The sequence below is a fragment of the Euprymna scolopes genome, chromosome 2 (genome assembly GCF_053919585.1).
Source record: "Euprymna scolopes isolate OS-2025 chromosome 2, ASM5391958v1, whole genome shotgun sequence".
NCBI classification, from domain to species: domain Eukaryota; kingdom Metazoa; phylum Mollusca; class Cephalopoda; order Sepiida; family Sepiolidae; genus Euprymna; species Euprymna scolopes.
The window spans coordinates 117,583,042-117,597,934 of NC_136483.1; the positions used below are offsets into that span (position 1 = coordinate 117,583,042).

Consider the following 14,893-nt stretch of genomic DNA (forward strand, 5'->3'; position numbering starts at 1 on the left):
CCATTTATGGCAACACTTCAAAGTGACCAAGATTTCTCTGATTCTCTCTCTCTCTCTCTCTCTCTCTCTCTCTCTCTCTCTCTCTCTCTCTCTCTCTTTTCTGACTTTGGGCACATGGTGCAATGAGGTAAAGGATGGCTGGTTAATTTAATGCATTAAAAACCAAGCTTCTCTCTTTCCATCATCAATACTCTGACTTCCATCCTGGCCCTAATTGAAATGAATGGCTTCCATCTTGGGGAAGCACCATGCTTTAAGTTTCTGGCACTGACCTTCACTTCTGGTTTAAAATGAAACACATACATTAAATCTGTTGCCAAGTTTGCTGGAAGAATGATTGGTTTATTCTACTGCTCCAGTAGGTATCTCACTCCTACTGCAATCCTGTACCTGTATAAGAATCAAATACTTCCTAAGATGGAGTATTGTTGCCACATCTGGAGAGGAGTTGCTCAGAGCACTATTTCCTTTTTTTTCTATCTGCTGACTTTCTAATAGAAGAAAGTTGCCAACCTTTCTGCTCTATCATTATTTTCAAGGCAGGTGCTTGAATGAGTTTCACTCTAGGATTCCTTTCAGTAAGTCATTCACAGCAAACACTTAACCAGCTAAAATAACTATCAGCAATTTCACTTAATCTTTATCTGTACCTTAAATTTAAGTGAAAATTTCATGAGCAGAGTTTTTTTTTCTTAGAACTGCTTGTGTGTAGAACACAATACTATGGAACTGCTTCTAGCTGACTATAACAGTCGTTTTCAAGTCCAACATGAACAGTTTCTTGATGAGCCGTCCTCTAAAATTAATTAGCTTAACAAATTTCCACCAGTACCAATTAATCTTTATCCTTGAATAGCCTCCGGACCTTAATAATCAGTGAATATTTGGTAAAAAAAAAAATGTTCTTTTCTTTGTCATCCATTTACTCACCTTCTCTTATACTGCTGCTATTGCAACTACTACTCCCTATATCTAGATGAATCATTGGATCAATATTTGTACATTGTACATTAGCTTATACATTTGTTCCCTTAACTGATGAAGACTGTATACTTAATACAATTATGAATTGCTACAAAGGAGAAGCACTAAATAGAGGCTTAAAATTGATAAATTAAAAATCTTGAAATGTTTTTTTTTTTTTTTAGTGTTATTTTCACACCAAACAAGGCACAGTGTTTCTTTTACATAAGGGTCTACTATTTGGGGCTAAATTTACAGGCATACTATGTAGAGAGTTGAAACGGTGAGAAAATCAATACCAATACATATATACTAACTTTCGATTCCCTCACCATACCCAAAGAAGTGAAAGTCGGATATATGAAAATAAATGTAGAAATTTATATTCCAAACCCCCTCCAATGCTTCAAGTGCCAGAAGTTTGGACACCATCAAGATCGGTGCACACGATTACCAGTGTATGGAAGATGTGGAGAAAGTGGCCCACACATTGACTGCAGAAAAGATTTCAAGTGTGCCAACTGCCTGGGAAACCATGGCGCTGGCTCTAGATATTGCGAAATATGGAAAAGAGAAAAAGAAGTGACCAAACTAAAACATATAAAGAATATATCCTACCCAGAGGCCAGGAAAATCATCGAAACTAAAACATATGCAGATGCAACAAAAAAAACTAATCCAATCAACAATCAAAATGGTCATATACATGTAACGGATACAACTGACAAGAAAATTGATGTCCTAAGCAAACTAATAAAGGAAATGAAAGAACTATTAGAAGAAATGAGGAAAATGAATAGTGCAATGTCTGCAACCAATCCAAGGATAATATTAAGTAAAGACACTACTGAACCACAAAAAGAAACAAAACCACAAACCATTTCTACAAAAACAACCGAACAACCATCAAACACATCACAAGCCAGAAAAGAATCAAAAATCCCCCCAGACAAAAAAAAAAAACAGGAAAAGAAAGATCCCGATCTATATCTCGAACAGGGACTCCGACAGAAAATAGATTTGAGGGATTGGAGACGATGGAAGTTGAACACAATTCCAAATGATGAACAAAATATTACAATGGAATATCAGAGGGATAAAAGCAAACCAAAATGAACTCACATTATTAATAACAAATATGAGCCCAGCACTTGTCTGTCTACAGGAGACCTTTCTGAAAGAAAATAATACCATCAACATAAAACACTACACATCTTACAACTACATAAAGATACGGACAGAGCTTCTGGGGGCGCATCAATACTTGTGAAGAATGAAGTCCCTCAAAGACAAATAAATATAAACACAAACTTGCAAGCAATTGCAGTTTCAGTGACTCTACATAGAACTATAACACTTTGCTCAATATACATCCCTCCAAAAGATACAATCAACGAAACTGAGATAACTCAATTAATAAAACAACTCCCTAAACCCTTTTTTCTACTAGGAGATCTCAACAGTCACAATGTAATATGGGGAAGTAAAGAAACAAATAAAAAAGGAAAAGAAATAGAAAATATAATAAATAAAAATAATCTATGCCTCCTTAATAATCAAAACTACACCTATATGTACCCAGCAACAGGTACTTTCACCGCCATTGACCTTACCTTATGTGATCCTTCCATATATATGGACTATGACTGGAAAGTACACAATGACACCTGTGGGAGTGAGCATTTCCCAATCATCCTGGAAAGTCTAAGTACTAGCACTGAACAAAAAACACCCAAATGGAACCTACATAAAGCGGATTGGGAAGACTTCCAGGAACAGTGCAAAAACCAATTAATTATCGAAAAGAATGATGATGACCATTTGAACTACTTCATTAAAACACTCACAAACATAGCAAATAATACCATACCGAAAACAACCAAAACCAACAATCACAACAAACCTTGGTTCACAAAAGAATGCAGAAAAGCCATCAGAGCTCGACGAGCTGCCTTGAGAAAATTCGAAAAGTATCCAACAAGCGAAAATCTGGATTTCTTCAAAAACAACAGAGCAAAAGCCAGACGAATCATAAAGGAATCCAAAAGAACAACCTGGAAAAATTATATATCCAAAATTAATGTGAATACCAAGGCGAAAACAGTTTGGAACATGATGAGGAAAATAGAAGGAAAGTGTAGTAGTACATCAATATCCCACATCTCTAAAGGCAACAAAATATACACCGATCAAAAAGACATTTCCAATAACCTGGCAGATAATTTATCAAAAATTTCATCATGTGACAAACAGAGAAATTCAAAAAGATTAGAGAAAAGGAAGAGAAAAAGAAAATTCTATTTAAATCACAAAATACTGAAAAATACAACCAACCTCTTACCTTGCCTGAATTAAAAGAATCGCTAACCAAATCCCATGACACAGCTACAGGGCCCGATGAAATTCCATATGAAATCCTCAAAAAACTTCCAGAAGCCTCAATGAAATACCTACTTGAAATTTTCAATATCATATGGTCCAGTGGAAACGTACCCGAGACCTGGAAAGAGACCACAATAATACCAATCCCCAAATCTGAAAACTCAAACATCCAATCCCAATCAAGTAACGTCTCAGATCCATTGAATTTCAGGCCAATAGCTCTAACAAGCTGCATTTGTAAGACCATGGAAAGGATTATAAACAAAAGACTAATCTGGTTCCTGGAAACAGAGAATCTTATTACAGAATTTCAAACAGGATTCAGGAAAAACCGAAGTTCAATAGACCACATAGTCAGACTTGAAACCTTCATCAGAGAAGCCTTTGTAAGGAAGGAACATTTAACAGCAGTGTTTTTTGACATGGAAAAAGCCTACGATACTGTGTGGAAGTACGGTGTTACAAGGGATCTGAAGGCGCTTGGACTAAAAGGCAGAATGCCAATTTTTATTGAAAATTTTTTAAAAAATAGACGGTTCAGAATAAAGGTTGGCACAGCTCTCTCGGACTTGAAAAAACAAGAGAATGGAGTACCTCAAGGGAGTATACTGTCAGTGACCCTGTTCAGTATCCGAATTAACAACATTGTAAAAAACCTTAACCCTGGGGTAGATTGCTCCCTATATGTGGATGACTTCCTAATATGCTGTAGATCTAGATATATATCTATAATAGAAAGGAAGCTTCAATTGTGCTTAAACAAAGTAATGAGATGGACGGAAGAGAATGGATTTAGATTCTCCAAAAGAAAAACGAAATGCATGCATTTCTGCAAACTAAAGAACATGCATAATGATCCTGTCCTAACCATGGAAGGAATGCCCATACCCGTTACTGACCAGTACAAATTCTTAGGGATTTTATTTGACAAAAAGTTAACATTCATCCCACACATAAACTATCTGAAAAAAAAATGTAACAAAGCTGTAAATCTTTTGAGAGTGGTAGCACATACCGATTGGGGTGCAGACAGGGAAACACTCCTTAAACTTTACAGAGCACTAGTCCGCTCAAAGCTAGACTACGGTTGTTTCATATATGGATCAACCCGAACATCATATATAAAAAGCCTAGACCCTATTCACCATACTGGCCTAAGATTGGCCCTAGGAGCATACAGAACTTCCCCCGTGAACAGTCTATACACGGAAGCACACGAACCCCCACTAGATCTAAGGCGAGAAAAGTTAGCCCTTCAATATTTACTGAAACTGAAGTCTTGCCCAAACAACCCTGCATACCAATGTACCTTCTATCCTAAATATGAAGAACTCTTTAACATGAGAAGAAAAACTATCAAAACGTTCGGGCTCCGAATGAAGAAAAGCATTGAAGAATCGAAAATTCCAATCTCCAGCATTCACAACTTAATACTGCCTAAAACACCCCCATGGACCATGAAACAAGTTGAAATAAAACTCAACCTAAACAAAAAGTCCAAATCTACCACAAACCCTATTGAATACCACGACGAACTTCAACATTTAAAATTACAATATTCAGACTACACCTTTATCTACACAGACGGGTCTAAAAGCAACAATCACACTGGATGTGCAGCAACGTACCATAAAACCACAATGAAGAGAAATCTTCAAAATGAAGCATCTATATTCACTGCAGAGACTATAGCTATCGATCTAGCACTCAACATAATTTCAGAGGAAACCACCAAAAACTTCATCATTCTCACAGATTCTCTATCAGTCCTATTATCTATACAAAATCAAAAACAAGAAAATCCACTAACAACAAAATTAATAGAAAAAAATCAATATCCTTTCAACTACTAAAAACATTATTCTTGTCTGGATCCCCAGCCATGTGGGGATCAAAGGCAATGACAGGGCAGATACAGCTGCAAAAAGATCTTCTCACCTTCCAACTGACAATTTTAAGATTCCACATACTGATCTTAGACCCCAGATAAAAGCATACATACAGGAAAAATGGCAACTGCGGTGGAGTCAGCAAGAGGGCAACAAATTATACTCAATCAAACCTGAACTTAAGGAACGATGTCCGGACATCAAGAGATCACGCCGAGAAGATGTGATACTGACTCGGCTGCGCATAGGGCACACCAACTTTACTCATTCTTATATACTAAATGGAGAATCGGCGCCAGAGTGCATCCCATGCCAGGAGACACTCACAGTAAAACATATCCTAGTTGGGTGTGATGACCTTGCCCCAACTAGAAAATTATATTATACAGAAAGCAATATGGAAGACCTTTTTGAAAAGGTCAACTCAGCAAATATTCTAGCATACCTAAGGAAAGTAAATTTATATAAGGAAATTTAAAGTCACCCAAATATACACATCCATGTATAAATACAACATTTAATTTCTTAGTTCAATTTTATAAAAAAAGGGAGGAAAGGCTGAAAAAGTCATTCCCCCCTCCCAATAAAAAAAGTTTAAAAAAAAAAAAAAAAGGACTCCGGCATTAAATGACCACATAGGTTGATATGCCGTAAAACCAATCAATCAATCAATCAATCAAACAGTAGAGAGTTGAGCAACAAGATGTCTGTTCACATGACACTTGAACTTCTGCATGTCTGGAAGCAGAGACCCAGGAGGGAATTTAACAATTCAAGGGAAGAAACTATTTAAGTAGAAGGCATTCTGGCATCTATGGATCTCTACAATGAAGGGGTACAATTTTGCTGCTTGTCAGGTTAATTGGGGGCATTTATTATTTGAATTGGTCAGAACACATTCCATAATAATACTTGTAAAACAGGCATAGGGATGCATCATTTCGGTGATGGGACAGAGGTTAGAGTTTAGTTGATAGTGCAGAACCTATTAGTTTGGCGACCTTGTTTAAAAGAGTGACATTAGTCACTCTCTTTTAGGCAAGGTCGCCAACCTAATAATAATGCAGATGCACCAGCCAAGATGTTTCACCAATTCTGCATGCATGGGTGAATGGTGGCTGTGTTGAAGTACAGTGGATGAAGTCCACCTTATTTGCTGCGACCTTAGCAATGCATTCAATGTATTTGTTCCAATTCATGTCCAAATTACTACACGGGTATAAATTTTCCAGCAATTACGAGTTCCTAATTTCACTGACTCAATGTGTTTTCTGGCGAGTTTGGTATGCCTTCTCTTGGCTGCGTCTATTTAATTCTTACAATTATTTCTAACTTCTATATACATTTGCCCATTTCTACAGGATTTATGTTGTAATGTATAGCAGCTGCACAAGTAGAAGTGAACCATTGGAGAGAGTGGGGATTGCTAAAGAACTTCTGTGTCAGAACATGTGCTTCAATTGCTGCTTTGAACCATTCAGTAGCCTCATTTGCACATTGTTCCACAGGAAGAGAAAAGATACTTCTCCATGGAGCATCTCTGATGTGATCTGACTTCATAGTCCTTCTTGAAATATCTTTTTTTGAGTAATGGCTCTTTAACTTGAGGTCGAGAGTTTAGTGATGTCTATCAGTATCACAAGAAATCAGATAAGCACAGATGAAATGTAGTTTGGTTTTATGATTTTTATGCTTATGTGTATCCTGAGACAAATGCAAGAGAAGTACCTTGATAATAAGAACAATTTGTACTTTTTTTTTTTTGTAGATCTGGAGAAACTGGTCGATGTGTATAGAAATGTTAGAATTAACAGCACAATTATTTGCAGATTTGATGTTAAAATAGAAGTACATTATAGTTCTGTACTGAGTTTGTTGATTTTTACTTACGTCTTTGAAGGATTGTCCAGGTTGTGTGGAAGAGATAGTGCATGTTGATGATTTAATACTTGCCCATGAAAGTTAAAACCTTGGAGGAATTAAAAGAACAATGGAAAGTTAAAACCTTGGAGGAATTAAAAGAACAATGGAAAGTTAAAAGTTGAGGAATAAAAGTCCGAGAGTGAATGTTACAAAGATCAAAGTGATGATCAGTGGTTGTAGTGTTGGAAAATTCCAAAAAAGTTCCTACTGCTCAGTTTTTGGAAAGGGATTTGAGTGCAATTGAGTTTTTTTGTCATACTTGTAAGCATTCGGCAAGATGCAAATATTGCATTGGAATTGCTGGTAGGTGGAGAGAGGGACTAACCAATTTGTGTACATGTGTAAGACTGGATATGGATGAGAAATCAAATATGGAGTAAGCATATCTGGATAGTAAAGCTAATAAGGTTGTTGAAAAGTGTTTAACTTGGTGATACCATTGGAGCACAGTATGGAGCAGGTGCTAGCATGATTGCAAGAATTAGGAGTGGATGAAGTAAATTCAAGGAACCTCTGCCATTACTGTTGATGAAGGAAAGAGTCTATCAGGCATATATAGGCAATGTGATAATGTATGGAAGTGAAACGTGGTCAGCGAGGATTAAGGACACAAGTTTCATGGAGAGAAATATGACAATGATACAATGGATATGTAATGTGCATCTTAAAGACTAGCTTAGTTCTGATGACTTCAAAGGAATATTAAGAATGTGGAGAGACTTTGTTAATATGTTTACATTGAAAGAATGGATAAGTTTTTTTGGGTCAGTGGACGTAAAACAGTTAAGGTTGCAGTTTCAGCTTAAGAGGGGAGGGGAGACATAGGAGAAAGTAATGAGAATGGAATTGAAAGCAAGAACGATAAAGATCCAGAGATAGGTTAGTTTGAAAATCAATTTCTAAAAGGTGTCCAATGCATGTCAGTTTTTAAAAACAATTTAAACTGAATCTGATGATGAAAGGAAATAAATATTTAAAAAGTTGATCCATGAAGGAGGAGGAAAGAGTAAAGAAAGAATATTCAGTACTTTTGACTGGATCAATTTGTTTTGATTATTTTGAATTTTGTATAACTTGTTACTACCCTGTTACTTCATATTCTTTACCTTAAAAAAAAAAATGTTTTGGTGTTTTTTTATTTTTTGTTTTTTCAAAACCTTTTTCAGAATAAATTTGTAAAAGATTCCAATAAATTATTTTTAAAAACATTTGTTAATCTTCTAACCTAATCCTGAGAGCCACTCAGGTTAAGGGTTAGTGGTAAACAGATTTTGTCAATCGTCCTAAAACTCTAGAATGGCCTAGAAATGGCAGATCATTTTACACTAAATTTATATATGAAACTGATTCCCCAATCTAAATTGTAAAATAAAATCACATAAAATAAAAAAGTAAAATCTCATTTTTTGTGTGTGTGGGAGTGGTGGAGAGTACCTATGAACCAAAACATAAATTTGTTTACATTTTGTTTTGTTTTTTAATTTGCATATCATGAATAATCTTTGGAGGTGTTAATTACAATGAAAAATACATGCACTGTTTTATATGCTGTTATTGTGGTTGAACAAATCTGCACAGAACTTATGAAGATCATGCCTTATATGGCATCCTCCTTGTTCACTGTAACTATTTGTTATACCTGTAAGATTGCAGGTTTTATCCCTGACATCAAAAGAAGCAAGATCTAACAGTTGCAGAGAAAGTCAGTGATGGTTTGATTCAGAAACTAAAGAAATGGCGATTGCAAATGTGCAGAAGTAATATTGTTATTCTCATTATGTGGTCTTATGGTTCCATGTCTGACACATGTTTACCATATGCAGTGATGATGGATCCTGATGTTAACTACTTTTCGATTTTCACAAGAACTCTGTTAGATAATTCTCACACTGGTGAGGAAAGGTTGGACTTTAAGGAGTTGCTTCTAAATAAAACTCTTATTTTACCTCATTCAATTAAAACACTTGTTGTCATGGTGACTAAGCAGGTGGAAGTTTAGTGTCATATCATCCTCTTACTGTTCTACTGATGCTCTTTCACTCTATTCTTCTCCTCCTGCCATCTAATACATTCAGTGTGCAAATAAGCAAGCAATATTATCAGAGTACTGTGTGAATACATTAAATTTTGTTAAAGTTTTTTTTTTTTTGATAGGGTGCCTATCATCCCTCTATGGTGTACAATCACAAAGATATCACAGAAATTATACAGTTTGCTCGTCTTAGAGGCATCCGCATCGTTCCAGAGTTTGACAATCCAGGTAATTACCACCATATTTGTTTTGTCATTATTCAAAACCTCTGCTACTGTAAAATTCTAAATGTCACATTTGTAATGATTTTTTTTTAAATATTTTTTTTTATTAATTTAAAGAAACTTTAGTTTTTAATTGAAACAGAAATTTTAAGAATTTCTAAGACACATTATTACAGAAATGCATCCCTGTTAGTTACAATATCATCAGCTTGTCATAAACTGACCGCATAAGTAATCCAATTTTGTTCATTTCATTCATCATTTAGTCCTGTCATAATATTCATAATATTCATCTCACAATCCATTCATCTTAGTAATCCTCATCTGAGAGTAGCTTTTGGCCATGATAAATGGTGACTCGTTATTAAATTTATCTTTTTTTGTTTTTTTTTAAATGTTCTGAAACTAAAACAAGTTTGCAAAATCAATAATCAAATGTTAAAAAAAATACTTTTTTATCCAAAAAGTATAATAAATTCTTTTTAACTTATGTTGAAGTTATGACATGAATTTATGGACTATTATTCTGTATCGTTTATTGTTGGAATAATTTTACATTATAATTGAATATTTATAAGGCAAGTAATATCACATAGAATCACTAAATTTGTCAATGAAAGCTTTGTTTTTAGGGTAATAGCTCTCGACATATAAAAAAACTTTTGATATGACAAATGGATGCTTCACAAACTTGCAAGCTATCAAATATCTGGCAATTTCTTTACAACCATCACATCCTTTCACTCTGATAGCTCTATAAAAGTAGTTATTGATGGGCAGAAGTCTAAAGCACATACTATCAATACTAGTGGACCTCTGAGGATCTGTTTTCAGCCCGACCCCCTTACTGATTTTCATTAATGATCTTCCAAATCATAATCTGTCATAATTTGTTAACATCTTTGCAAATAACACAATTGTCTATGGCAGTGCTTCAAAGAGCATTGGTGATCAAGATCGAGCTGATTAAAGAATCTTTTGAGAAAATAAATGGCTTGTTATTTTTAATATCTCTAAAACCAAGCTTCTCTACTTTCACTACGAATGCTCGGATTCTCAATTTTCCTTAGTCAAAATTAACGACGCTCTCTTGATAAACTAAAACTTTCACACCAAATCTGAAGTGGAAGACTTGCATCCAGAAAGTATGCAACTCCTGAAGCAATCCTCTATCTAAATAGAAATTGGCAGCGATCCTTTTTTACTGACAGTGTAATTCACATCCACTTCAATGTGTTCTCTTAGCTGCCAAACACTAGACTCACTGTCCTCTCCAATTTATCCATTTATCCGTCTTGATGCAGGTATTCTCCTCATATGCAAATTAATGCATTCATATTTTTAAACCACAATGTACTAAAAGATTGAAAGTTTTGAAAGCTGTTTACATCAAATAATTGTTTAGATTAAAACATCACCTTAACATAATCAGTCATGGTTTTGTAACAATTCAATTAATAATTTAATCACCAAACAATACCATAAAAATTAACTATCACTTGCAAAATCCTATTTAAAATAATAGAATTATGGATGCTATTTTTATTATTATTATTATTATTATTACAATTATTATTAAAGAAAAGCAAAACAAAAATGCAAAGTAAAACAATTCCTGGGAAACGCCGGTTTGTACAACTAATTAACAAATGGAACCATACCCAATCATCTCAAGGGCAGACAACTCTGACTGATTATTTATATAACATTCTGTGAATTCTTCAATTTTATAATTGCATTGTTTGGATTACTTATTAATTCGTTTTTGTTGTTTTTTTATTCTATTACAGGCCACACATATTCTTGGGGCCTTGGCCGGCCGGACTTACTTACCCAATGCTATGAAAGAAGTCGGCCAGTCAATGGTTACTTGGGACCAATTGACCCCACCAAGAACATGAGCTACACATTCCTTAGGAAATTACTCAATGAGGTCTTACATGTATTTAAAGATAAATATATTCATCTTGGTGGTGATGAAGTTCCGCTTACTTGTTGGTATGTAACTAATCTCATCATTTCATATTGTGTTGAATTATTACTTGATCTTGTGCCAGACTTACAAACAAAATGATAACTAGGCAACTATGATCAGATTAAACTCAAGATGTCTGAGAAGTTAGATAATAAAAGGTTTTCACTGATTTAAATATGTGAGTTGATATTTTTTTTATGTAAGGAGGTTAGTTTTCACAGAAGAAAAAGATGGTAGTTATGGACTTTCAATGTGTAATAATGTAGTCATTACAAAAGTTGTGAAGGAGTCTGAAAATGGTATTGCCAGCCATTTAAAATCTTCGTTTGGCATAGTGAAGAGAATGTATTATTAAATATTAGCTGCGATATCAACTATTGACAAGTGATGCATGGACAGACATGCATATTCTTGTTTTTTTATATATAGATTTCTAAGAAATGAATCTGAACCTTAGGATACTCCGCTTTCATATAATTTTTGTTCCATTTAAATATTTTTAATAAAGTAACATGTTTATGAATAATAGGTATGAATGTTGATGAAAATATTTTTGTAAAAAAAACATCCTAGTCTATATCTATATACAGTAGAACCCCTGGATACGGTGGCCCTAGGATATGGATTTTTCCAGTTACAATGTTGAATACCATGTTTTTCCAGTATGGTATTTGCCTCGCCTCACTGTGTTATTTATGTTATTTGATAATATTCATGTTTATTATATACTGTACTGTATTTTGTTACTAATTTTTAATGCTGTATCCCGAGGTTCTACTGTATCTATAAAAAGAATGGGTGTGAGAGAGAGGACAATTCTCAACCTATCTAGTCAATAAATTTTGGATCTACAGACTTGCAATTTAGTATATAGGGTATTCAGACATGTAGAAAATATTTTAATCAGTTTTCATCTGGAAAAAAGGGTTGCTAAGGGGTCAAAATTTAAAAATTGGTATGTGTGGGGGGGTCATCGGATTTTTATCTGTTTGCTGTTTCACGAATGCACATGCATGAAGTATTCGCATTATGTTAAAAATAAGTAGATTTGAAAACACTTTAAAGTACGTGTCAAGCTGGCCTAATGGTCATTGCACTTGAGTCCCTGTCTTTAGGTTTTGGTTTCGATCTCAGCTTGAGTATTTTTTTTTTTTTTTTTTTTTTTTTTACTTACAAGAAATAAACTGTTTAGAAAAAACATAATATTGGCATGTACATGCCTCAGTTTCTGTATGAATTAAAATATGATATTTGTGTATTTTATGACTGGGCAATGCTGGCAGCCTGTTAGTACATATATATAATGCGAAAGATAATGATTTATGAAAATAATTATTTACTTATTCTCCAAGAATTCAACATGAACAGCCAATCAGTATACGGCTCTGAGATAATACATTTTTTTTAATAAAATTTCATAATCAACACCGGTATTAGACATCAAATAGAAACCTTAAATATATGAGCAACACTAAAATGAAGATACCAAAATTATACAGCAAGTCAGTGCTAAAAAGACAAATATAATCTACTTAAAGAAATGGTTATAATGGCTATATCAGGTAATTACAAATACTATTTAAACACAAGATTAACATCAAAGTGGAGAGATCAAAAGATGATACAGCAATACACACACACAGATCATTTACCAATTATAGATGAATGCATTATTACATATTGTTTGGCATTAGTGAAAGTCTATGCTCTTTGAGATCTCTTGTTAGTTTATTTTTCTTTCTTTTAAAATGAATCACTAATTCATGTTTTTTTTTTATTTTCATCCAATCACAGGCAGTCCAATCCAGACGTGCTCCGTTTTGCCGCTCATTTAACAGGAAGTCAGATGGCTGATGACAGTGATATTCACAAAGTCTTAGAGTACTATGAAAGGCGGTAAGCTCCTTCCTCCCTGTAACATTAATAACTAATGAGAACCCTTAGAAATGTCATGGTGCTTTCTATATCAATTTCATCTAATTTATTGTAAATATTTCTTTTGAAATAATGTTTCTCAGTAACGATACTATTAAGAAAGAAAAACCTTATTTTTATAGAAGAAAACAATTGCAATTTTTAGCTAAATATTCTTTAAATAAAACAAATGTCTGTTATTTAAAATTGTAACGATTCTTTTTTAAACTAATATTCTCCACCTTGTTACCACGAAAATTGTCAGTTAAATACGTGTCACTTTTGAAATGTATTTAAAATTATTTTGATTATGAATTTAATTTGATTTTGGAACAATGATCATAATTTTTTACCTTAGTGATATCGAATTAATCATTAGGGCTAGGACAACAGCATATTCTTCTCATTGTTATGACTCTCGAATGTGTATCTGTTAATATCTTATATGCTTTTATATAGAGTGATGTGGTTCTTGGTTGATTGTGTCGGATATATACTCGAGTCAAAACAATGAAAAATATATGCTGTTGTCATAGCTCTATTAATCATCAGCTTTGCTCATTGAACATTATCACTTTTTATTATGTGTGTGGAAGGCGATAACGTACATAATAACAGGAAATGCTGTAGTGTATTATTGACAAACATACGGCATGTTTCTACCTTCTAAACTTTTGACAATTTTCTATTAATGAATATTTAATTTGGGCAATCTTTTTTAATATTTATAAGTAAAAAATAAAGTTAAAATGTTAGAATGAAAAGAACACTACAATTAAGTTATAGCTGGATCATTCTACCGTGCGCCATAAAGTACTTGCTTACCTGACAATGACATTGCATCAGGTACATTGTACATGATAGAACGATAAATTTGTCTCCCTACAGAAAACAACACTAGAGCTTTATTTTAAAACTTTTATTGAAAAAATCAATTCAGGTAACTTGATTATGTAGTAGAGCTGACATCCATTCAATGTGATTCACTAAGATGTAGTAAATAATAAACAGTCAAAATAAAAATTTATAAAACCAATTCGAGCAAGATTCTAACATTTTGTGGCTATTTGAGCATCTACGGCTAAAATTAAACTTTTTAGAAAATAATTTCTCTTTCTGGCAGGGTTATGGTTAAAAAGCACAGATTCTTTGAGTAAATTAAATTTTTTTTTTTATTTCCAGGGTCATCAATGATTTGGCTAAAATTGGCAAGAGAAGACCTGAAGGAGTCCGCGTTATACTTTGGCAAGAAGTTCTGAATAATAACTTCCAGGTTTGTTAAAATTCTTCAATTCGCATGGAACCAGTTGTTAAAATTATATGCATGTGTGTGTGTGTGGGGGGGGTATATATATGAAGATATTGTATCAATATAAATCAAATTGATATAGATCAAAATCATTTCCAAAAAAAGATTGTGTTTCAATTACAAAAACAAGCTATTAAATAGAGATGATATGTCATCTGATTTATAATTGTTAAAAAAAAAATTGCATAGTAAAAAGAAAAGCCAAGATAGTCTATCAAAAAAAAAAAAAACACTTTTATTTGGTTAGCATGTTTACATCTCCATTCTGAAGATAAGTTTGTT

At 33.7% G+C, this 14,893-nt stretch overlaps 1 protein-coding gene across 3 annotated transcripts in view; it reads left to right on the forward strand.

The window, feature by feature from the left end:
* Positions 1-14,893, forward strand: part of LOC145294803 (beta-hexosaminidase subunit beta-like) — a 215,620-nt gene that overhangs the window by 182,648 nt on the left and 18,079 nt on the right. For all 3 annotated transcript variants that reach the window (XM_080141413.1, XM_080141414.1, XM_080141415.1), the window contains 4 exons: positions 9,312-9,417; positions 11,204-11,411; positions 13,183-13,284; positions 14,485-14,575. In XM_080141413.1, the coding sequence (XP_079997539.1) occupies positions 9,312-9,417; positions 11,204-11,411; positions 13,183-13,284; positions 14,485-14,575 (507 nt within the window). The remainder of the gene's footprint in view (positions 1-9,311; positions 9,418-11,203; positions 11,412-13,182; positions 13,285-14,484; positions 14,576-14,893) is intronic.